At 42.7% G+C, this 26,078-nt stretch overlaps 1 protein-coding gene across 5 annotated transcripts in view; it reads left to right on the top strand.

Moving 5' to 3' along the window:
• Positions 1–26,078, top strand: part of CPNE4 (copine 4) — a 274,129-nt gene that overhangs the window by 223,513 nt on the left and 24,538 nt on the right. For all 5 annotated transcript variants that reach the window (XM_079947325.1, XM_079947327.1, XM_079947326.1 and 2 more), the window contains 3 exons: positions 7,753–7,851; positions 22,678–22,764; positions 23,378–23,437. In XM_079947325.1, coding sequence (XP_079803451.1) covers positions 7,753–7,851; positions 22,678–22,764; positions 23,378–23,437 — 246 coding nt within the window. The remainder of the gene's footprint in view (positions 1–7,752; positions 7,852–22,677; positions 22,765–23,377; positions 23,438–26,078) is intronic.

The raw sequence follows: 26,078 nt of genomic DNA, 5'->3' as shown, positions 1-26,078 counted from the left end.
AAAACAATACACAAACCAAAACACAGCTGTCCTTTCAAATTCTCCTAATTTTGCAATGCATTTCATCAGACAATCGGTACAAAAATGCATGTACTAGGGTACAGTACACCAGTGTGTCTATATGTGAGAATAACATACAAAAATGCATTTTATTTCTGCTTCAGTTGGTGGAATTGCCACTACTGCAGGTGCTACAAAATGCATTTGTAAGAACTCAGTTGTTCAGTGTGGCAACACCAACACTTTGGGAAATAATTCCCTGCTTATTAAGATCAAGCTTTGCATTCTTTTCGGCACCTGCCAAAAACATTATTGTTTAGGCAAGCCTAGAAATATTGTCTTAGTATATTAACTCCTTGTATGTTTTAACTTTTTTAAAAAAAACAAAAACAAAAAATCCTGGTTTTATGGTTCTTTTTGTAAACTACTTTGAAGTTTTCTTTACAATCAAGCAGTGTATAATTTTTTGATAAACAAATAATATTAGGAAAGAATGTTTGTATTAGGCAAAGATCGCATACAAAAATGAGAAATCAGCATATCATGAGAAATCAGCACTAAAATACTGATGGACTTTTCAAGAAAGGAATTTGCAAATGGATGTGGAAATGTTGGGAAGTGAACTTTAGATCGGAAAAGTGACAAACTTACAGGAAACCAACAGATTTGCTTATCCCTAACAGCGTATTTGGTTCTGTAAACTAGTACGCGAATTCACATCAGTTGCTGTTTTGTTTAGCAGCCCACTGTATGTAGTATACTGACCTGGGGTGGCAATGAATGTTTATAGCCAGTTGTAAATCTCTTGCATAATAGGCAATTATAATAGGCCAGCTAACAAGCACCCTTACCCTCACCCTGATTATAGCTGTGCAAACAACACTGAGAGAATAATGGCTTCTTTTGTCCCAGAGCTCAGTGGTACTAAGAACTAGGTTGCTTCCCTAAAGCTAAAGTTAGAAGCCCACAGGAATGAAATAAACAACCAGCTTGATCTATGTTAACCTTGACCTTGTTAGATGCAATTTGACTTTTAATGATCTCCAATTAAAATTCAAACCTCAAATAATCCAAAACAGTCCTTTCTTCTTCGCCTTCGCCTTCTGCTTAACAACTTTCTGGCATTATAACGAACTTCAGATAATGAATGGATCATTAGTGCAATCAGGTTTCTTTGTTCTTTTTCTTTAATCAGCAACTGGCAATTGTGAATGTTTGTTTTTTAGGGAGGGGGAAGAACAGGAGGGGCTGCGCATTGCCTATGGTAGCTTTTATTTGTTCTCTATTTATGTTATTTAGGCTATGAGTCCTGTGGCTCCTGTAGCCAAACCCAAAATGTACCATTGCTTATGTATTTAAAACCAAAACAGCACCACAAAGACATAAGGGAGGTATTGCCTGGTTTGGGGAAATCATAAAAAGGTAAAAAGGTAAGGACCCCTGGACAGTTAAGTCACCAAAGGTGACTATGGGGTTGCGGCGCTCATCTCGCTTTCAGGCCAAGGGAGCCGGCGTACAACTTCTGGATCATGTGGCCAGGCTGACTAAACCGCTTCTGGCGCAATGGAACACCGTGATGGAAACCAGAGCGCACGGAAACGCCGTTTACCGTCCCGCCACAGCGGTTCCTATTTATCTACTTGGACTTTGATGTGCTTTTGAACTGCTAGGTTGGCAGGAGCTGGGACAGAGCAACAGGAGCTCACCCCATCATGGGGATTCGAACCGCCGACCTTCTGATTGGCAAGCTCAAGAAGCTCAGTGGTTTAGTTCAGTATCATATGTGTCCCAATTATAAGATTTGCAGAAGTAGGGGCAGCAGCTAAAGGATAAGTGAGGAATGAGCATGCTCAGTGGCCACAGAATCCTGACTGTTGGGGGAAATGAGGGGGCAGGATTGCCAAATTGGTCCCGCGACCATGGGTGCCCGGGGCCATGTGTGCCATACAGTGTGCATGGCTCTGGCACTGAAATTTGTGGGTGCCCAGCCCTTTCATGCTCGGGCACCCAGGTCCCCAGGGAGTTGGCACCTATGTGGGAGAGGGATGGTGAAATTGATTTTTTCACTCTTTAACAGCAGCCCTACACAGCATTTTATTGTAGGAATAAAGGACATGTGATTAGAGGCTATGCAACCTGGTATCCCTCACAACCTGCTTCAATAAAGAGCAGAGGACAGTTGTATGATGTGCAAATAGTGCCCTAGCAGACCCTGGGTATGTAAACAGACTCAGCTGGCAAGCAGTTTTTCTGGAAGTTAACAGAGCAGTAAACCACTTGATTTATCGTCTCCTCCAGGTGAGATTGGCTCTGCTGCCTTAAACACATGTGAAAAAAGACAAGATTGATGCTCCATAAAAGTAGCAGGGAAGAGTCATAGCTTTGGAGCTATGCAAAAGGTCTCAGCATCAGTTCCTGGCGTCTTCAGGTAGGGCTGGGAAACGCTCTTTTCTGAAACCCTGGAGATCTGCTGTTAGTCAGTGCAGATAGCAATGTTACATGCAGCCCAGTCTTCAAGCAGCAAGAGAGGTCAGTGGTGCCAGCACACTGGTTTCCTGAGAACAGGGGTGGGGGAACTGGATCTGAGCAACAGACCAGCTGGTTAACTGCCCCCTGCCTCCCTCCAGAGGCCAAGTTTGACAGGTGGGCTGCCTGCCCACCAGTCTGTCTCCTGAAGCCACAAGAATCCTGCAGGGATGTAAAGCCCATATACTTCAGTGGAACCTGTGCCCAAACAGATGTGCACAGAATTGCACCCTTAGCTACTCTTTCAACATCATGGAGCAAGCTCCTCTTACATTATCCTGGTGGCATGGGGGCTACTGCATCACAAACCAGCTTTGGGTGGTGTTTTAAGGGTTGGTATTGCTGTTGGAGAGAGTATGAGGCTCGTCGCTCATGTCCCAGGGCTGCTCGCAATTATCCTGATGGCACTAACAAGAGAAGGACTACCATGGGAGAATGGCTCCCATGCCAGCAGCATATCATCTTGATATCACAACCTTGATTGTGAGTGAGTGTGTAATACATGTATCTATCATCTATCTATCTATCTATCTATCTATCTATCTATCTATCATCTCTATCTATCTATCTATCTATCTATCTATCTATCTATCTATATCTATCTATTTATCTATCTATCTATCTATCTATCTATCTATCTATCTATCAATCAATCTCTCTCTCTCTCTCTCTCTCTCTCTATCTATCTATCTAGGAATGAAGATCCCTGGGAAAATTAAAACTAACTGAGTTTGTGTCTTTAGCAGGTAGCACTGTGAGTTAAACCACAGAGCCTAGGACTTGCTGATCAGAAGGTTGGCAGTTCTAATCCCCGCGACGGGGTGAGCTCCCGTTGCTCAGTCCCTGCTCCTGCCAACCTAGCAGTTCGAAAGCACGTCAAAGTGCAAGTAGATAAATAGGTACCGCTCCGGCGGGAAGGCAAATGGCGTTTCCGTGCGCTGCTCTGGTTTGCCAGAAGTGGCATTGTGGTGCTGGCCATGTGACCTGGAAGCTGTACGCCAGCTCCCTCAGCCAATAAAGCAAGATGAGCGCCGCAACCCCAGAGTCGGTCATGATTGTACCTAATGGTCAGAGGTCCCTTTACCTTTACCTTTAAGCTCCCCTCTCTTCCTCCAAGGAGAACAGGTTTAATTCTGCATCCTTTCGAAGAGGCAAAATCAAACAAATCTGGAAATAGAGGAGGGGTAGCCAACATGTTAGCTTCCAGCTGCTGTTGGACTCCAACTCTTATTAGTCCTGCCCAGCATGGCCAAAGGTCAGGGATGATTTGAGTTGGAGTCCAACAACATCTGGCCAGTACCACAATGGAAAATACTCCACATTTCACCAAAGCAAAATACAATATATAACTGTTATATAACTTTAGTCAGTATTGTCTATTAGAGACAAACCATTTGACCACCCATGGAAGTGGACAGAGTATTTTGAGAACTCTGGGGGCTGGGAACAGATTTTTCTGGGGGTGATCTTCTTTTTAAATGAGAGGCGTATGAAGGATTTGTTTTTTTCTTTGCTTTACCAAAAAAAGGGGGGCAACCTTGCCAATTCAGGCAGCAGTATGACTGGTCTCAGCAGCTGGGCCACATTCCAGATACAGAAAACTCCTGGGAGCCACAGTTCATCATTATGTAGCAGCAGTCGTAGGGAGATTCCTCAAGAGTGCCTTTGGGAATGATGTTACATCACGGTGTAGTGTCATTCCAATCTGCCTTCTGCCCCAGAAATGCAGCTGAGCCGCCGGTAGAAATGACGGAAAAACCTTTTATTTTTATTTATTTTTTTGTTTTGATAAAAGAAAGAAGAAGAAACCCTTCTCTGCCTTGTATGTAAAGGTAAAAACCCCACCCAAATGATATAATCAGTGATATAATAGAGCTTTAAATGTATGGGGCGAGTGAGGCACCTTAAGACTCAATACCATTATTTTCCCCTTCAGTTGTTTTTAATCCAAAGCAGCTGGGGTTTCTGTGTAGCGCTAGATATAGGGACTTTATATCCAGTTGGAGAACAACAAGCAGAAAAGGGGTTAAATCGTTTCTCCTTGCCCGCAATTTTCTTGTCCAGGTGTGTTCTTTTTCCTGTTAGCACTGGCAATGTGAAAATGAAACCTTATCAAATGGGGGAGGGGGGGCCAAAATTCACAGCAATCTCTCTTTTTAACTGTATACCTCTAAACATACAAACCTGGGCACAGAGGGGCACATCACTCCTATCTCTGTCAGACTTGTCAGCAAGCTTGTCGGTTTTCAAGAGAAAGATGTAGTTCCTGCACCTGATTCAAGCATATTCCGTCCCTTTGGGATATAAAGGTCAAAGCAGAAGGTATAGACTTATGTGGTGAAAAATGACAGACTACTTCAGTCGTGTTCTTTTTCCCACTCCCTCTTGAGTCTCAAAAGGCACCAGAATATCTTATTCAGCAGCTCCCCTGCCCCCCCCACAAAGGAGTGCTTCTTAGATCACAGTTGTACTCTGTATCCCACCAAATATTAAAATGTTGGTCTTCAGCAGCCAAAAGGTACTGTGCATAGGAATTAATTAATATATCACAGTTTGTTGTATTTATATTTATCTTTGCATTTAACTGGATGAAATCCTTGCCAATTTTTCTATCCAAATCAACCCATCTGCTTGGATCTCCCCTCCCAACCTGCTACTCTCCCAAGGGGGAGGAGGAGTGGGGAAGTGGCAGCATTTGTTAGGGAAAAAACCCAAAATGTCAGGCAGAAGCAACATAACACAGAGACAGTGCCAGATTTATACACACAGTTTTATGCACAGCTTAGGACCTCAGATGTATTGGGGGGGGGACCCTAAATACTTTTAAAAAACAGTTTTCAAGTATTGCATAATCACTTCAAAAATGAAGGAAACGGGATGCAGCCTAAGACAGACATTATCTTTTTAGAGACCCTGTTTTTAAATGTGGGGCTAGCCCAAAGGGCAATCAGAACATAGCATAATTATTTACAGCAATGTTTGTGAAATGGAAAAAAAAATACAATAGCAAATACTGCTGTCACAAGAGACTAGGGCCCTGCGGGACCTGACATCTTTCCGCAGGGCCTGCAAGACAGAGTTGTTCCACCAGGCCTTTGGTCAGGGCGCAGCCTGACTCCCTCCTCTGGCAACCTGCACAGAATTTTGCTTAATCGGTTGCCATTAATTTGATTTTAATTAATTTTTATAATGAAATATTTTTAGAATGTGTGATTACCGTATTTTTCGCCCTATAGGACGCACTTTTTCCCCTCCAAAAATGAAGGGGAAATGTGTGTGCGTCCTATGGGGCGAATGCAGGCTTTCGCTGAAGCCTGGAGAGCGAGAGGCGTCGGTGCGCACCGACGCCTCTCGCTCTCCAGGCTCCAGAAAGCTATCCGCAAGCCTTGCGTGCCCGGGGGGAACTCCCCCCGGGCGTGCACGGCTTGCCGGCGGTAGCCGGCAGCGCGGAGCACGGGGCGCCCTCCAGAGGACGCCCCATGCTTCGCGCAGGTGTCCGCAAGCCTTGCGCGCCCGGGGGGAACTTCCCTTGGCGCGCAGGGCTTGAGGGCGGCAGCCTGCAGCGCGGAGCACAGGGCGCCCTTTGGAGGACGCCCCGTGCTTTGCGCAGGTGTCCGCAAGCCTTGCGCGCCCGGGGGAACTCCCCCCGGGCGCGCACGGCTTGCCGGCAGCAGCCGGCAGCGCGGAGCACAGGGCGCCCTCCGGAGGACGCCCGTGCTTCGCGCAGGTGTCCACAAGCCTTGCGCGCCCGGGGGGGACTTCCCTTGGCGCGCAGGGCTTGAGGGCGGCAGCCTGCACCGCGGAGCATGGGGCGCCCTCCGGAGGACGCCCCGTGCTTCGCGCAGGTGTCCGCAAGCCTTGCGCACCCAGGGGGAACTCCCCCGGCGCGCAGGGCTTGCGGGCGGCAGCCGGCAGCGCGGAACACGGGGGGCCCTTTGGAGGACGCCCGTGCTTCGCGCAGGTGTCCGCAAGCCTTGCGCGCCCGGGGGGAACTCCCACCGGCGCGCAGGGCTTGCGGGCAGCAGCCGGCAGCGCGGAGCAAGGGGGCCCTTTGGAGGACGCCCTGTGCTTCGCGCAGGTGCCCCGCGCGCCGGACAGACATCCACAGCGTGGGGAGCCCTGCAGGAGTTCCCCGCAGGGCTCCCCACACTGCGGATAGCAGCCTGCCGCCCGGCGCGCATGGCGCCCTGAAGCAGAGCGCCCCGCGCGCCGGACAGACATCGGCCATCCCCACAAGCTCAGGGGACAGCAGGGAGGCGCAGCGCCGCCATCCCACTGTTCCCCGACCTGGTTTTGGGGGGGAAATAAAGGGAAAAAAATTTTTCCTTTATTTCCCCCCCCCAAAAAAAGTAGGTGCGTCCTATGGGATGGAGCGTCCTATGGGACGAAAAATTTCGTCCTATGGGACGAAAAATTGATTGTTTGATTATTTGATTATTGTTAGCCGCCCTGAGCCCGGCTTCGGCTGGGGAGGGCGGGATATAAATAAATTTATTATTATTATTATTATTATTATTATTATTATTATTATTATGTTATTCACATGCACAATTTCTGTTCCTGACCTCGGATTAACATGTGTTATTGTGGCAATTTCCATTCCCAGTTCCATTCCTGACAAAATTATCCAACAGCCCTATGACACAGGAAGCCAACTATGGCTTAGCAAGACGATTTGAACGTGTGGGCTCCAAGAGAGGAGCTTGCTGGAACTTTGCTCTTCCATGGTCCTTTTCCTTGTTGTGTACAAACTTTGGCTCCGCCTTGTGTTTAGTGAGGAGAGAATTTAACCATGAGTAAAAAGGACCAGGCAGGACCAAAGCCATTGTAATATCTCTGGGAGCCCACACATTCACATAGGTATTACGAAGCTATAGTTTGGCTTACCATGTCACACAAACTGGGTACAATGGTACCTCAGGTTAAGTACTTAATTCATTCCTTAACCTGAAACTGTTCTTAACCTGAAGCACCACTTTAGCTAATGGGGCCTCCTGCTGCTGCTGCGCCGCCGGAGCACGATTTCTGTTCCCATCCTGAAGCAAAGTTCTTAACCTGAGGTACTATTTCTGGGTTAGCAGAGTCTGTAACCTGAAGCGTCTGTAACCTGAAGCGTGTGTAACCTGAGGTACTACTGTATATGGATTGTTTTGGATAAAATCAGCTCCAAAAATCTTTTTAAAGGAAGGAGAAGAATTATTTCTCTCTCTCTTTTTTTTCTTTCAGTGCATAGTTTGGGATTGGGATTCCAATGGAAAGCATGACTTCATTGGAGAATTCAGTTCAACATTCAAGGAGATGCGAGGAGCCCTGGAAGGGAGACAGGTAGGCTCAGGTGAATGTGTGCCGTTTAAAAGCAACAGCGGAATTAAAAGATTAACCTTTTCAATCCATAGCCAGCAGAGTTTAATGTGTGGGCTGCTTTGCCAAACATGCAGTCCCTTTTATTGCAGTGATATGAGCATTCAAGCCAGCTTTTCACTAGGGTGAATTCCAGATGGTTGGTTGTCTGATTTGTTTGCACAAAGCTTGCAGGGAAGTTAGATTATATTAGCTGTTTATTGAGCATTCAATCTGATTTGCTTGCAGGAATGTTATATGACACTGTGTCAAACAAGTGCTACTCACACTTTTCTGTGCATTTCCTCATCACTTTTTCTTATCGCATAAGGTCTGAAATAAGCTTTAATTGTACTGCCTGAATTTGCTAGTATATTATTGATTCCCACCAGAAAATAGTGACAGTCTGGAAGCACCTTAGGTGCTTAAGACAATTTCATAAAAGTAATGTGGACAAAACGGGAAGAAATGGAGGTAGTGAGAGATTTTACTTTCTTGGGCTCCATGATCACTGCAGATGGTGACAGCAGTCACGAAATTAAAAGACGCCTGCTTCTTGGGAGAAAAGCAATGACAAACCTAGACAGCATCTTAAAAAGCAGAGACATCACCTTGCCAACAAAGGTCCGTATAGTTAAAGCTATGGTTTTCCCAGTAGTGATGTATGGAAGTGAGAGCTGGACCCTAAAGAAGACTGATTGCCGAAGAATTGATGCTTTTGAATTATGGTGCTGGAGGAGACTCTTGAGAGTCCCATGGACTGCAAGAAGATCAAACCTATCAAACCTGAGCCCGGCCTTGGCTGGGGAGGGCGGGGTATAAATAAAAATTATTATTATTATTATTATTATTATTATTATTATTATTATTATTATATATTCTTAAGAAAATCAGCCCTGAGTGCTCACTGGAAGGACAGATCCAATACTTTGGCCACCTCATGAAAAGAGAAGACTCCTTGGAAAAGACCCTGATGTTGGGAAAGATTGAGGGCACAAGGAGAAGGGGACGACAGAGGACAGTGTTCTCGAAGCTACCAACATAAGTTTGACCAAACTGCGGGCGGCAGTGGAAGACAGGAGTGCCTGGCGTGCTCTGGTCCATGGGGTCACGAAGAGTCGGACACAACTAAACGACTAAACAACAACAATGTGGACAAAAAGCGATTAGAATGCACACTAAAAACTCTAGACTTCTATTTTATTAGACTGTGAAATGAGCTAATTGTTTACAGGAGGACTAGTCTTCTTACAAAACCATGTAAACCATTTTGTTTGTAGTAGGGCTGGAAATAACACTAAGGCAGCAAGGCCTGTCTGCAGCCAGGGTGGCTGAGAACATATATGGGGTCCAGAGCAAATCTGATACTCAAACTGCCCCGGGACTAGATGCAAGGAGCCAATTTAACACCAAACCTTTACATGAAAGAGCCAGCTATATGGCAAATATGTGACAGGGCTCATGCAGAACACTTGTGTGGATAAGCGCTTTATCCAGTGGTGGCTGGTGGCCATTGAGACTGGTATGGCAGAAGGCAAGAGAGGCCAACAGGAAGTGGAGTCATAGCCAATGACAGACAGAGCTGGTTTATTCTAGGTTTGCTCCCAGCCTCCCTGCTGAGTTTCAAGAAAGAACACTGAAGCTAAAGAGGAGGAAGGTGACAGGAATCCCCCCCCCCCAGACTGATTTTTCAGTTGGGTTGGGGGGCTAGCTGAGGCTGGTGACCGTGTCTCATTCTTCCCAGTTCTCATTCTTCCTCCTCAGGCTTTAACCATGCCCACCTGTCATCACATTTCAGACCTAGAGGACATCTTAACAAGTAGTCATATGTTGTTTATTTCAGACGGATTCTTCTATAGAAAATAATACAGTTGTTCTCACCACCTCCGCCTTACAGATTGCTTTTTTGCCTCCTGCATCTGTGCTGTGTTAAAATGTCACCGGTGGTTTCAGTGGGACCCAGAGCTGAGCTAGACTTTAATTGGAATTTCTGAGAAAACTTCTTATTCCTCCCTGGGTAGATGACCTCCCACTTTATCAGGTCAACTTATTAGCAACCTTTAGATGTAGAAAGCTGGCAGTTTGCTTCTGGGAAGGATATTAAGACTTCCGATCCAGCATGCCATTGCACATTCTTTTGTTTCTCTGCAGTAGTGACACTGATGCTTCATGGGTGAATGGAGTGCTTCTCCCCTCCATCACACTTGTTATGTACTGAAGTTCTCACCCTGGGCCAGCAGGGGGATACTGTAGATAGTTATGCAAATGAAGGATCGAAAGTATATGAATGGAGTTGTCTCAACAAACATGGATAAAGCACAGAGACAAGTGATCTCGAAAGAAGGGAGACTACCAAGGATCTTTTTTGAAATGACTGAAACAATGGACTTGATTGACATTTGGAGAACAAAGAATCCTTTAGAGAGAGAGGGAACTTTCTTCTCAGAAGCAAAAATGACATGGACAAGAATAGACCAAATTTGGATTTCTAGTAGTCTGGCGTCAAGAACAAAAAAAGTAGAAATCTGCCCAAAAACGTGCTCCGACCATAATGCGGTCAAGATGGAGATGAAACTAACAACAACTGGTTCCTTTAGATGGAGAATGAATGACACCCTATTCAAGGACGAAGAGATCCATAAGAAGGCCCTTAAAACATTAAAAGATTACTTTGAGATCAACAGGAAAACAGATGTGGAAAAAAGAATAATTTGGGACGCAAGCAAAGCCGTGATGCGAGGTTTCCTAATTCAACAAAATTCTATTAAGAGGAAGCAACAAAATGAAAAGAAGGAAAAAATTTTAGAAAAAATAAAAGAAGGAGAGAAGAAGTTGAGGTCCAAACCAAAGTCTCATGAGATTTTGAGAGAAATAAAGTTTCATCAGATGCAATACATGGAACTCATGAACCAACAAATAGAATGGAAGATAAAGCAAATGAGACAAAAAACTTTTGAATCAGCGGATAAATGTGGGAAACTTCTGTCATGGCAATTGAAAAAAAGGCAGAAAATGAATACGGTAACAAGTTTAGAAATGGATAGAAAGATTATCCACAAACCCAACGAGATCAACAATTGTTTTCAAAGCTTTTTTAAGAAATTGTATGCACAAGGGCCAACCAACGAGCAAGAAATAGAAGAATTCATCAGAAAATACGGTTTACCAAAAATCTCAGAACAAAGTAAAAGGATCTTAAACGAGGAAATAACAGAACAAGAAATAGAGGGTGCCATTCAAAATATGAAATTGGGAAAATCACCAGGACCAGATGGCCTGACGGCCAAATACTACAAAATGCTGAAAGAATGGCTGATACAACCATTGAAGGAAGTTTGCAATGAAATTTTGAAGGGGAAAAAGGCACCTGAATCGTGGAAAGAGGCTTTCATCTCACTTATACCGAAAACAGAGACTGAGAAGAACCAAGTTAAAAACTACCGCCCTATATCTTTACTCAATGTGGATTACAAAATTTTTGCAGACATTTTGGCAAAAAGATTGAAAAGAGTGTTGGCAGAAGAGATTCATAAGGACCAAACAGGCTTTCTCCCAGGTAGACATATGTCAGACAATGTGAGGAACATTATAGACATTTTGGAGCTGCTGGACGTTGACATTAATAGGAAAGCAGTTTTGATTTTTGTGGATGCGGAGAAAGCCTTTGACAATATTTGTTGGACTTTTATGAAAAAGAATCTCCAAGGGATGGGGGTAGGCCAAGGTTTTGAAAACGGTATAGGTGCAATATATTCTCAACAAAAAGCCAAATTAATTGTAAATAATGTGGTAACAGAAGAAATACCTATAGAAAAAGGTACACGACAAGGTTGCCCAATATCCCCTTTACTTTTTATATCAGTCCTGGAGGTTTTGTTAAACATGATCAGAAAGGACCAGTTGGTTAAAGGAGTTCAGGTCGGAGTTAGACATTATAAATTAAGAGCATTTGCAGATGATCTAGTTTTGACCTTGCAACAGCCAGACACTAGTACTAAAAGAGTATTAGAACTAATTGAAATATTTGGTCGAGTAGCAGGTTTTAAATTGAACAGACAAAAAACGAAAGTGTTGGAAAAAAATTTAACAATGGAAGAAAGAGAGAGTTTTCAGAATGAAACAGGCTTGGAAATAACAAAAAGGGTAAAATACCTGGGGGTAAACTTAACATCTAAGAATGTGAATTTATTTAAGGATAATTATGAAAAATGTTGGTCAGAAGTTAAAAAGGATCTGGAAATATGGTCAAGGCTGAAACTTTCCTTGTTAGGCCGAATCGCTACTATTAAGATGAATGTATTGCCTAGAATGCTGTTTTTATTCCAGACGCTGCAGATTGTGGATAAGATGGACTGTTTCAAGAAGTGGCAGAAAGACATATCAAAATTTGTCTGGCAGGGCAAAAAGCCCAGAATTAAATTTAAGATTTTAACTGATGCAAAGGATAGAGGGGGGTTTGCCCTGCCGGACTTAAGACTCTACTATGAATCAGCAGCTTTCTGCTGGTTGAAACACTGGCTACTTCTTGGAGAATACTGACATTTTGGATCTGGAAGGGTATGACAATAGTTTTGGTTGGCATGCATATTTATGGTACGACAAGGTAAAGGTGTATAAAAGTTTTAAAAACCATATTGTAAGGAAAGCATTGTATAACGTTTGGACTAGATACAAAGATTTGTTGGAAAGCAAAACCCCTAGGTGGGTGTCACCAATGGAAGCTAGGGAAGTAAAAAAGCTTAATATGGATTCTAAATGGCCAAAATATCATGAGATTATAGAATACGATGGTGAAAGGGTGAAACTTCAGAGTTATGAGAAACTAAAACCTAAGGTTCGAGATTGGTTGCATTACCATCAGATAAATGAGACGTTTAAACAGGACAGGAAAATAGGATTTCAGAAAGAGAAGTCAAAATTAGAAACAGAATTGTTGGAACCCAATACTAAGAATTTATCAAGAATGTATAACTTGCTGTTAAAATGGAATACACAGGATGAAACGGTGAAATCAGCTATGATTAAATGGGCACAAGATATAGGTCATGATATTATGTTTGCTGACTGGGAACAGCTATGGACCACCGGTATTAAATTTACTGCATGTAATGCTTTAAAAGAAAATATTATGAAAATGATCTACCGGTGGTACATGACCCCAGTCAAGCTAGCAAAAATTTATCATTTGCCTAATAATAAGTGTTGGAAATGTAATGAGACTGAAGGCACTTTCTACCACCTTTGGTGGACCTGCCCAAAGGTTAAAGCTTTCTGGGAAATGATCTATAATGAAATTAAGAAGGTCCTTAAGTGGACTTTTCCTAAGAAACCAGAGGCTTTCCTCTTGGGTATGGTGGGCCAAGTGGTGTTAAGGAAGGATAGGACATTCTTTATGTATGCCACTACAGCAGCAAGAATTCTACTGGCAAAGTATTGGAAGACACAAGAACTACCTACTCTGGAAGAATGGCAAACAAAGGTGATTGACTTTATGGGACTGGCTGAGATGACGGGCAGAATCCGGGACCAGGGGAAAGAGACAGTGGAAGAGGACTGGAAGAATTTCAAAATATATCTTAAAAATAATTGTAAAATTGAGGAATGTTAAGATGTCAGGGGGTAAGAAGTAAAGAATTGCAGCAGTAAACAAAAAAACTTAAGAAATATTTACGAAAAGGAACTAAGACAATGGACTTAAGGGTTGCTAAAGAATTTTAAACAAGGATGCAGGGATAGGAAGGTATGGGGAAGTCAAAGAAAAAAGGCTATGAACCGATGAGTATGAAGTTATATTGTGTTACATTGTTCTTTATCTTATGTGTGGAAAATTAATAAAAATTACTATAAAAAAAAAAACGAAAGTGACGTTCAGTGATTGGATAGTTTGTATGCAAATGAAGGATCAAAAGTGACGTTCAGTGATTGGCTAGTTACAGAAAATGGTTACTGTTGCATTCTAGTGGAGCTCTATATAAGCAGGCTGACTGAGCTCCTCAGTTCAGTTCTGTTCCACCTTACAAATAAAGAGCTGCTTTGGAAGAATCGCTGTGTCGTCTGATATGTTCGCCCACAACTTAACACCACTCATTCTGGTTTTCCCCCTACTCCCCTAGAATGAAAACATTTTGGAGGGGTCTAATCCTCATTCTGACTCTTTAGGCCACTAAGTTGAGTTGAGACTCACCATTGAGTCTTGCCATGACCTAAGGTGGGCTGCATTAGCAGCACAACACCATCCCTAGCTAGGAAGGCCAGAGCTCAGGGATGATGGGAGTTGTAGTCCAACAACATCTGGGGACCCAAGGTTGAGAAACACTGGCCTAAATTAACCACACTGAAGGGAGCTTCTGAGCAGATGTGTTTCCTTGCTGCTCTTTAGTTTACTCACATCGGTACGTTTTATGCACCCTCATAGGTTTCTCTGTTGCCCCCCTCCCCCCCCCCGAAGATCATAGTCAGCCAAAAGAATCTTCTGAGCTCAACAGCTTAGCCAGTTTTCCAAGACTTGCATCTTCCAACACCTGGTTGCTTCTTTGAAGCTTTCATTCATAATACCTGCTCTATGCAATAGAACAGGCATCCCCAAACCCAGCCCTCCAGCCATTTTGGGACTACAACTCCCACCATCCCTAGCAAACAGGACCAGTGGTCAGGGATGATGGGAGTTGTAGTCCCAAAACAGCTGGATGGCTGAGTTTGGGGGTTCCTGCAACAGAAGAACAATACAATAAGAAGAAAGCAAGGCTTTTCTTTCAGCTGGAACTTGCTGGAACTCAGTTCCGGCCCCTCTCAGATGGGCCCCAATGTCATTATAAGAGAACAGGGGAGGCTTTCATGCTGAGTTCTGGCACCTGTTTCTCTAGAAAAATAGGACAGGAAGTAAGTAACACTTTTTATTAAGTAGGGTGTAGAAACCTTCCTCTGCTTTCATAAGCTTCTGCTGTGTTAGATGAAACAAATTGACTTCTGAAGTAAAAGCTTCAATAAAGACGGCATAAGCAACTCTGTGACAAAACCACTTCTCGGAATCAGCTCTATCTACACAAATTTGGACTAATGATGCTAGATGAAGCTGAGCGTTGGAACATTCAGGACAGATAAAAGAAAGCACTTCACACAGCGCAACTCTGGAACTGGATCCCACAGAGGGCAGTAACGGCCACCAACTTGGGTGGCTTTAAAAGAGGATTAGAAATAATAATAATAATAATAATAATAATAATAATAATAATAATTTATTCATACTCCACCCATCTGGCTGAGTACCCCCAGCCACTCTGGGCGGCTCCCAATCGAGTGTTAAAAATAATGCAGCATTAAATATTAAAAACTTCCCTAAACAGGGCTGCCTTCAGATGTCTTTTAAAGATAAGATAGCTGCTTATTTCCTTGACATCTGACGGGTGCCACTACCGAGAAGGCCCTCTGTCTGGTTCCCTGTAACCTAACTTCTCGTAGCAAGGGAACTGCCAGAAGGCCCTCGGCGCTGGATCTCAGTGTCCGGCAGAACAATGGGGGTGGAGACGCTCCTTCAGGTATACTGGGCCGAGGCCGTTTAGGGCTTTAAAGGTCAGCACCAACACTTTGAATTGTGCTCGGAAACGTACTGGGAGCCAATGCAGATCTCTCAGGACCGGTGTTATGTGGTCCCTGAGGCCACTCCCAGTCACCAGTCTTGTCTAGCACACTGTGGGCAGGGTGCTAGACTGGATGGGTCATGGGCCTGATTAAGCAGGCTCTCATTGCATTATTTTGTTGTTGAAAATGAGAAAACGACAATCATTTCTGAGGAGTGTGTAATGCTGGAATCATTTGCTGTTTCGGTCATTTTTTATTAAGAAATCTGAACTTCTTCACCTTTCTGTTTGGCGACTTCCTTCAGTTCCACCCACACACACAACACCCTATGGCACACATGTCAGTACATCATGCACGTAATTGGATTATAAGTTTTGATAAAGGCAGCCGACGGTGCCAGGGAAATTCCTCTGCTCAGCTCAAGGGAGCCAGAGGGGTTTAAAAATAGCCTTTAAAAGAAGGTGCACCTGGACAGTTAGCAGTGGGAATATTATATAAGTGAAAATCTGTTTCTGTGACAGGAAAAAAACAAGTAAATGGTTTTTGAGAAAACCTCTAACATTTGCAATCTCCATGGAAATTTCCAGAAGGTGAGGATGTTATTTAACTATTATAGTTTATAATTATTAGTATGTTCAAGTCTAGTCGTACGAACAGTGTCTAATCTCTGGAAGTTCAAAAACAAGTTGTGAAGGAACATTTGAGGCAGGCTTCCTCAACCTCGGCCCTCCAGATGTTTTTGGCCTGCAACTCCCATGATCCCTAGCTAGCTGGACCAGCAGTCAGGGATGATGGGAATTGTAGTCTCAAAATATCTGGAGGGCTGAGGCTGAGGAAGCCTGATTTGAGGTGTCAAAACTAGATGTAATTTCTATATTAACAGTGAAATCCTGTGCATGGCTACTCAGTGGTCAGTCCCATTCAGTTGAATGGGACTAGCTACCAGGTAAGTATGTGCTGGATTTCAGCCTAAACAGGATAATACTTCCTACACAACACCTATTTTAATAATGGAGGAAAAACTACCGGTAGTTTTCATGTATCTGAAAAATTCATGTATCTGAAGCCAACACTTCTAGATTTCTGAGGCAGGCAATATAACAATACAATAGCCTTGCATTTCTTAGAGGTTGTTGTTGTTGTTGTTGTTGTTGTTATGTGGTACATATAAAATAAGGACTCTTGGACTTTCAATTCATTGCAGTTAAAAAACTGTAAAAATCCAGAAATATCCTAAACATTTAAACATGTCTTCTAAATTATTTCCACAGGGCATCCAAATGCTATGTCACTTTTGTACATAAAATTCTCATTTCCCCCCCCAAAAAAATAAAATGCGAACAATCTCATGTTTAATAACAAAATGATTCATTAGCTGACATCATAAAATTGATCTGGTAGGGCTTCCAACTCCAAAATTTGTCTGCTTTATTACTGAAGAAGACCCTGAGTGCAAGGAATCTCTAGGCTTCCCGTTTGTGTTTGTAAAATGAGTGGAGTGGTGCTTGGAAAGAGGGCTTGACAAATCCTGGGAGTCTTAATTTTGTACACAGCACTGGCTCAATACATTTTGCTGCCTGAGGCAAAGGACAAGGTGATAGATACCTCTGTCATCTCCCATGCCATGTACAAAAGGTGACCAGCTGAATCTGACTAAAGCACTGGGGTTTCCGTATGTCTTAATTTACAGTTCTCTGTTTGAAGGTTTGTCCACTCCAGTCCTAGTCCAGTTTAAAAAGATGAAACCATAAGAAGGGAGAGCAGGAGGGGCTTAGAAGTTTTCCAGAACTACCCAAACTGTACAGAAATTTATTAATGTATGCGACTACAGCTGCAAGAGTGTTACTTGCCCAGAAATGGAAAGAAGTCCCAGCAAATGAAGAAAGGATACAAAAACTTATGGAATATGCAGAAATGGCAAAACTTACCGGAATAATAAGAAATCAAAACAACAAACATTTTTATAAAAGAATGGGAATGGTTTATGGAATATTTACAAACTGTAAACAGATAAGAACATTGGCAGGATTATTGCAATAACGTACGGTTTTATATGAGTATATATATTTAAAGTAGATTAATAAATGAGCAAATTAAGTTAATTTGGACATGCAAAAAATATTAAAAATTAATTTGAGGAACCGCAGGAAGAGGGGGAAGGAAGTCAAGTTTCAAAATGTTAAAATGATTGTAAAATTATTGAAATGTATAAAACTGAAAATTATAAATAAAATGTTTAAAAAAGACGTTTCCCATCATCAGTTAGCAGCTGGCCAGCAACCAAGCAGACCTGATCATAATCTCTCCTACTATGGTGAGATGTGCTGTATTTTTATTTAAACTGTAAAAATTAAATCTAAATTGGCATCCGTTTGAATAAATTAACATAAGCAAGTGTTGTGCAAATGGGTGTCCACATCGCACACAGGACTGCTTGTTGTTGTTGTTGTTGTTGTTGCTGCTGTTGCTGTTGTTGTTGTCCTCACCATTCACCCTAAGGTCTGACATCTGGGGAGATATGAACTATTAGACTAGTACATCCCTGTCAAATTTGCTTCCCACCAGCATTTTGGTAAACCATCAATTAAGATACAGTATATCAGATCTGAAAGGAGGGGCTGAACTTGAGCAAGTACTCCAGAGATCAGAAAGCAAAATAAATAAATGAAGATGTTGGAAAAATTCCCAGAAACATGTGGTCCTGTCTGTTACCTCGACTGGAAAAGAGAATTAATTCACAAGATGAATAATTTGAATTCCTGGGGAAGCTGGGCCACGTTCAGCTATCTGGGCCAGGCAGAGTATGGAAATGTCCCTCTTGTTAAATTTGTTTAGTTATCAGATCCACCTGCAGGATCAAAGACAGCAGTGTTTTAAAAAGAGCATGTTTTAACCTTTAGCAGCCTGAGTGGGGGACGCAGGTGGCGCTGTGGGTTAAACCACAGAACCTAGGACTTGCCGATCAGAAGGCCGTTGTTCGAATCCCCGCGATGGGGTGAGTTCCAGTTGCTCGGTCCCTGCTCCTACCCACCTAGCAGTTCGAAAGTACATCAAAGTGCAAGTAGATAAATAGGTACCACTCCAGCGGGAAGGTAAACGGCGTTTCCGTGCACTGCTCTGGTTCGCCAGAAGCGGCTTAGTCATGCTGGCCACATGACCCGGAAGCTGTACGCCGGTTCCCTCGGCCAATAAAGTGAGATGAGCGCCGCAACCCCAGAGTCAGCCATGACTGGACCTAATGGTCAGGGGTCCCTTTACCTTTACTTTATACACAGCAGCCTGAGTGGTTCATGGCCAGATGACCAAAAGCTGAAAATCCAAAGAGCACCAGCAGAAGAAAAGGAAAAGATGTGTGATATTTATTTGCAGCAGCACTGCTTATATATTAAAGGTAAAGGTACCCCTGCCCGTACGGGCCAATCTTGACAGACTCTGGGGTTGATGCGCCCATCTCACTCAAGAGGCCAGGGGCCAGCGCTGTCCGGAGACACTTCCGGGTCACGTGGCCAGCGTGACAAAGCTGCATCTGGCGAGCCAGCGCAGCACACGGAAACGCCGTTTACCTTCCCGCCAGTAAGCGGTCCCTATTTATCTACTTGCACCCGGGGGTGCTTTCGAACTGCTAGGTTGGCAGGCGCTGGGACCGAGCAGCGGGAGCGCACCCCGCCGCGGGGATTCGAACCGCCGACCTTCCGATCGGCAAGCCCTAGTCCTGCAGATGAGGTGGTGACTCATTTTAGAACAGCATCATATTCGGACCGCATGTTGTGGACACATGAAAAAGAGAGGGGCAACATGTCCCATCTGCAGCTCAGTGTGCAGAGTGGAATCTCCCATGTGGGCAGTGAGGCCACAGGATTGGTTGGCAGAGCAGAGTAAAATTGATGGCCAAAAATTGATGGACGCATTTACACTGGCCCTGCCATTCCCTTTGGTTTATGCGCAGGTCTGGAGCACCTGTGCCTCACTGGATGTTGTTGGACACCCAACTCCCATCAGCATGACGCAGTGCATCCAATGGTCAGAGATGATAGGAGTTGTAGTCCGACAACATACCCATATCTGAAGAAGTGTGCATGCACACGAAAGCTCATACCAATAACAAATTTAGTTGGTCTCTAATGTGTTACTGGAAGCAAATTTTTTTGAAAATGGTATAGGTGCAATATATTCTGAACAGAAAGCAAAATTAATTGTAAATAATGTGGTTACGGAAGAATTTAAGATAGAAAAAGGGACACGACAGGGGTGCCCAATTTTCCCATTGCTTTTTATATCGGTTCTGGAGGTCCTGCTGAATATGATTAGAAGAGACCAGTTGGTTAAAGGTATACAGGTCGGAGTTAAACAGTACAAACTGAGAGCATTTGCAGATGACTTAGTTTTGACGTTACAGGAGCCAGAATCTAGTACTAAAAGGGTTCTAGACTTAATTCAAGAATTTGGTCAAGTGGCAGGATTTAAATTGAACAAGTTAAAAACTAAGGTTTTAGAGAAAAATTTAACATCAATTGAAAAAGAAAGGTTTCAGAATGAGACTGGTTTGACTGTGGTTAAGAAAGTGAAATATTTGGGGATTAATATGACAGCAAAAAATGTGAACTTATTTAAAGATAATTATGAAAAATGTTGGATGGAAGTGAAAAAAGATTTAGAAACTTGGTCAAATTTGAAACTTTCCTTGTTGGGTCGAATTGCGGTTATAAAGATGAATGTATTGCCTAGAATGTTGTTTTTGTTTCAAACATTACAAATTGTGGACAAGATGGACTGTTTCAAGAAGTGGCAGAAAGATATTTCTAGATTTGTCTGGCAGGGCAAGAAGCCCAGAATAAAATTTAAGATATTAACTGACGCAAAGGAAAGGGGTGGATTTGCCCTGCCAGACTTCAAACTTTATTATGAATCAGCAGCATTCTGCTGGTTGAAAGACTGGCTGCTTCTTGAGAACACAGACATTTTGGACTTAGAAGGATTTAATAATGCTTTTGGGTGGCATGCATATTTGTGGTACGACAAGGTCAAAGTACATAGAGTATTTAAAAACCATATTGTCAGGAAAGCATTGTTTAATGTTTGGATAAGATATAAAGATCTATTGGAAAGTAAAACCCCAAGGTGGTTGTCACCAATGGAAGCGAAAGCTTTTAAAAGACTTAATATGGAGTCCAAATGGCCAAAATACTGGGAAATTTTGGAACAAGAGGGAGATAAATTGAAATTGCAGAGTTTTGAGAAATTAAAAAACAAAGTGCGAGACTGGCTTCATTATTATCAGATAATGGAGGCTTACAAACTGGACAAGAAAATTGGATTCCAGGTGGAAAAATCGAAATTAGAAACAGAATTGTTAGAACCCAAAACTAAGGTTCTGTCAAAGATGTATAACTTGCTGCTGAAATGGAACACTCAAGATGAAACGGTGACGTCTGCTATGATTAAATGGGCACAGGATGTTGGACATAATATTATGTTTGCTGACTGGGAACAGTTATGGACCACCGGTATGAAATATACGGCATGTAATGCCTTAAGAGAGAATATTATGATAATGATTTACAGGTGGTACATGACCCCAGTCAAGCTTGGAAAAATTTATCATTTGCCCGATAATAAATGTTGGAAATGTAAAGAGACTGAAGGTGCATTCTTTCACCTCTGGTGGACGTGCCCAAGGATTAAGGCTTTCTGGGAAATGATTTATAATGAAATGAAAAAGGTATTTAAATATACCTTCTTGAAGAAACCAGAGGCCTTTCTCCTAGGCATGGTTGGCCAATTGGTGCCAAAGAAGGAGAGAACCTTTTTTATGAATGCGACAACAGCAGCAAGAATACTTATTGCAAAATATTGGAAGACACAAGATTTACCCATCCTGGAAGAATGGCAGATGAAGATGATGGACTATATGGGATTGGCAGAAATGACCGGCAGAATCCGAGACCAGGGAAAAGAGTCGGTGGAAGAAGATTGGAAGAAGTTTAAAGACTATTTGCAGAAATATTGTAAAATTAATGAATGTTAGAATGATGTTGGACAGAAACTAAGTGGTTTCCAGCTGTAATGCTTAAGAGATATGGAAAATAAGGTTTTGAAATAAGTAAAAACTAATGGTGAGGATTTGCTGAATTAATAATTTGAACTGGAATATAAGAAAGGGAGGTACGAGGAGGTCTGGAAAATAAGTTAAAAGAAAATAAGTAATTGGAAATTATATGTGTTTTTAGTTGTTTTTGTTTTTGTATTTTTGTATTTTTGTTGTTTCCTTCTTTTTGTTTTACATTGTATTATTTTTGAAAATTTCAATAAATATCTTATTAAAAAAAAGGATTTTTTTTTAATTTTGTTTCAACATACCCATAGCCGGTGCATTCCAATCCCTTAAAATGCCTGTGTTTGAAGAAAATGTGTTTAATTCCTTAACTTCAATGGGTGTAAAGCCAGCTAAGTGCAAATTGTCCCTTTAAGCAATTTGTGACTCCAGCACTAATGGCTTTACCCTGGGGTAAGTGGCTGAGTTTTTTAAACAGCATAACACAGTTTAATAGTTTATGGAAGCAAATGAGACCCACTAATGGATTATAAACACTGAAGCATGATAACATCAAGGAGATGTATGTTCTGTCCATATATACGTGCTAGACTGAAAAACAGATTTGCATTGACTTAAATAGGACTACATTGATAAAATAAGCATTCTGGCTTGACTGGTTAGGGGACTAAAGCACTTATACTGAGGCAGTGCATGGCAGCTTAAATAGCCATAGCTGTATTTTTGTGTATGCATTTTATATATTTAGAAATTTATACAAACCTGGCTCACACTTCAAAGTACAGCTGGTGGCAATGGGTTGTCTTATTGAAGCATTTACACAGGCTCTGCCTTTCCATTTGGTCTACAGCAGGGCTTGGGGAATCCCTATACATGATGGACCTTCAGTCTGCTCCAGCAAGGCATCAGAGTTAGCCTAATGTTTGAATAGCTTGCAGAGGTGCATGCCAAATCAGTGTTTGCAATGGCACTTGTAAAAAAAATAAATTGATATGCAGGTGTTTTACTTTGCAGAAGGTCTCGGATAAGGGATAATTCCCCCCTGATTGGCTGATGTTTAGCTTTGGACTGTTTCATGTGATTTCTGTTTTCATCGGCAGAGCACACATTATGCAACTTGAATAAATTATTCAGATTCTTACATGAAACGGCTTTCATGCTCCCGGTTTGTGTCTTCACAGGTACAGTGGGAGTGCATAAACCCCAAGTACAAAGTAAAGAAGAAGAATTACAAGAACTCTGGCATTGTCATTCTCAATCTCTGCAAGGTGCTGTCATTTGAACAGATTCACAATATTTAGAATTGGAAGGGCGGTGTGTGTGTGTGTGTGTGTGTGTTTAGCTAAGTTAAAAGCCCAGTTGATGAAAGGGAATTGAATTCACTGTAGGCATTTTGTAGGCATTGCTATGTTAAAAAAAGGTAAAAAAGTACACTGAAACATGTCTCAGAAATTAATTATAGCAAGGGACTCCCAGAGGTAGCATAACAGATGTTGCAGAGTCAAGGTGGATCAGTGTTTTCACTGGGATGACAGTTGCTGTTCAGGAATGTGATTGCTGCTGATCTTCAGAAACCCATTCTGTTCCCTGTGTGCAATCAAAACACATATAGCTGCTTACCACATGTAGCATGGGGCCGTTGCTTATATATTTATTTCCAACCCTTTACCCTAAGGTCCCAGGGCCAGTAATAATGTCAGGTTGTCAGAGTTGGCCCATAGGGTTGAGGATTAATAAGGATCTGGCCTAAAATAAGCCCCACCCCCCACCCCCACTCTGAATAAATGCCTTCTTCACAGAAGTACCTTCCCATTTAATACATGAAGAAGTATTTAAGAACGTGCCGTTTAAATCTGAATTTCTGGCTCTCTTCTCTTCCAGATTCACAAGATGCATTCGTTCTTAGACTACATCATGGGTGGCTGCCAAATACAGTTTACAGTAAGTGGTTTTTAAATGGACAGCAGATGGATAGCTTTCACAGTGCTAAATATTTAGTTTTTTTCCACACACAGGACAAAATTAGACAACCAGGTACCGTTTCCCCTCATACATCATGTCTTTTTTGCTGTGTTCACATGGGAGAGTGGCAGCATAATCTATACATGGATATTCAGTAGCAAGTCCCATTATTTTTAATGGGTCTCACTCCCAAGTAAACACATACAGAATTGCAGCCTCAATAAACATTAGACAAAAAGATTTCAAGTTTTAAATTAGTCATTAACACCTTACCTTAATCAAAGTGTGCATTTATTATAGGTACACTGCATTAATGTGCATAGTGTTTTACGACTGTTCTGGAGATTATATAGTGTTATGTGTATTTTAAATAGTGAATATTGCTTTTAAATGTGTAAAAAGCCTTTTATTTGTGTTTTATCTACTTTTGTTCATATGGCACGTTTTAAATGCTGGTGCTTGCATGATTCTTATTTTTGTTCAGCTAAAACCTGACAGCGTGTCAGAATTACTTTGCCTACAAGATGCTAACAATTGCATAGACAGCAAGTGTTATATTCACTGAAGTCAGATTCAAGAACAACCCTGTTCTGCAGTCATGTCTCTCTTTATGTATTTATCAGTTCACATTCATGTACATCTAAATGTTTATTCTTTGCATTTCCGCTTTACTATTCTAGTTTTGTTGAAAACCACGCTCTTGGGCCAGTCTGCAAATATTTTTCATAATTGCCAAGTCTCAGAAACTCTGAGGCGGACTTCATGCACACCACACATTTAAAGTACATTTGAAGCTCGCGGCTTCCTCAAAGAACCCTGTGAACTACAATGACCTGCACCCTTAACAAACTAGAGTTCCAGGATTCTTTGGGGGAAGTTGTGTGCTTTAAATGTATGGTGTGGTCTCTCAAATTTATCAAACAGCAATGAGGTCTTCTTCATGTTTTCACTCTCCATGCTCCTGTAGCAAATCCACTCCGCTTCACAGCGGGGAGGAGTTGCGGTGGACCACATGGCCACCCGCTCACCTCCAGGGGCGGGGGACGCAATCATTTGGCCAGCCAATCCGCTGGCTGGGGAGGCGTGGCCGGGCCCCATTTAAACTGAGGTGCGAGCAGGAGAGCTTCCTCTTGGTTTGCTTCCTCAATCTCCCACCCGCCCTCCCTAATTCACAGGTTTCAATATTGGCCTTGCTATGGACCTTGGTTGGTCGCCATTGAGGGACCTGGTAGGAATTTTTCCACTTGGCAAATTGGCTATTTGGGTTTCGCCTACCTCATAGCAATTGTCATAACTTTGTAAGGTTTGGCGGTTAGGCATTGGTTGATTGTGTGATGGGGGAGGTGAGGGGTGGTCATCACCTGCCACTCCAAGGTTAAGGGTATTCCGTTAAAGGAATCTGGGAGTGTGGATCTTGTCCATAGCTGTCAACCTTCCCTTTTCTTGCGGGAAATTCCCTTATTCCAGCGCTGTTTCCCGCTGCTTCCCGCTGCTATCCCGGATTGTTAGATATCCTGTAGACTGTCCCCAGGACAGGTGAGGCTGCTGATCCCTTATTTTCAAATCTGAAAGCTGACAGCTATGATCTTGTCCGAAGCCTGGGGCGGGGCTAGGGCCATACCACGACCCCATCAGGAACCCTGGGGGAGCTTGAGTTGGTTTGCACTGGTAGGGCTCCCCCTACCAGTGGTTGACACTTACTGGACTTCCTGCATGGCGGGCAGGAGTCAGATATAGTCGGGTCAATTCCAATGCCTAAACCAGAAGTTGTCAAACTAAGGACCGCGGGCTGGATACGGCCCACCAGGCTCGTTAATCCGGCCTGCGAACCTTGCAGACCCTGCTGGCCGCTCGGTCAGTCCCTGCACTAAACAGGCATTTCCAAGGCTTTATCAAGGCCCTTCCACTTCCACCAGTATTCAGGACAGTTGTTTGCATGATTCTTCAGATTCTTCTCTGCTTGCCAGAAACTACGTTGATGACAGTAGCTGGGAAATGGATATGATAAATCAGATTCCCTCTGACACCCCAAAACATAAGCCCAGGAAAACGAGGGGCAGACAAACATATGGAAACCTGGTGGCTCAAATCCGGGTAACATTTGTCACAACTAAGCCTGAAATCCTGTGTACAGTTACTTGGGATTTAGTCCTACTGAGCTTAGTGTGATTTATTTCTGTTTAGGATTGGGCTGTAGGTTCTAGTGAAACCTATGGATCAAGCTGGGAGTAGGGATGAGCGCATCTTTCAATTTTCGGTTCTTTCAGTTGTACATTTTTCCATTCTTAAATTCAGTTCTCCACATTTCTGCAGCAATTGGTGATTTTAAAAAATACTAATAAAAATTCTTCTTCATTTCCGTGTGTATTTCTCTTAATAAATGTATTTTTGTACTCAGTTTTGACAATGCATTTCTGTATGTTGTTTTCACTAATGTATGCATTTAGAGACACACTTTATCCAAATAGCTGCTTTTTTGTACACATTGCTTGGAGAACTGCATGGCTAAAGTGCAAATCTGGTAAAGATCACCTTAAAATGCAAGCAGAATCTAATTTCTTCCCCATCCTTACCTGGGCATAAGCCACATTGAACCCAATGGGATTTACATCTGGGGAGA

Source organism: Podarcis cretensis (assembly GCF_951804945.1).
Source record: "Podarcis cretensis genome assembly, chromosome: 12".
Taxonomy (NCBI): Eukaryota; Metazoa; Chordata; class Lepidosauria; order Squamata; family Lacertidae; genus Podarcis; species Podarcis cretensis.
This window is presented reverse-complemented; position numbering and strand designations above follow the sequence as displayed.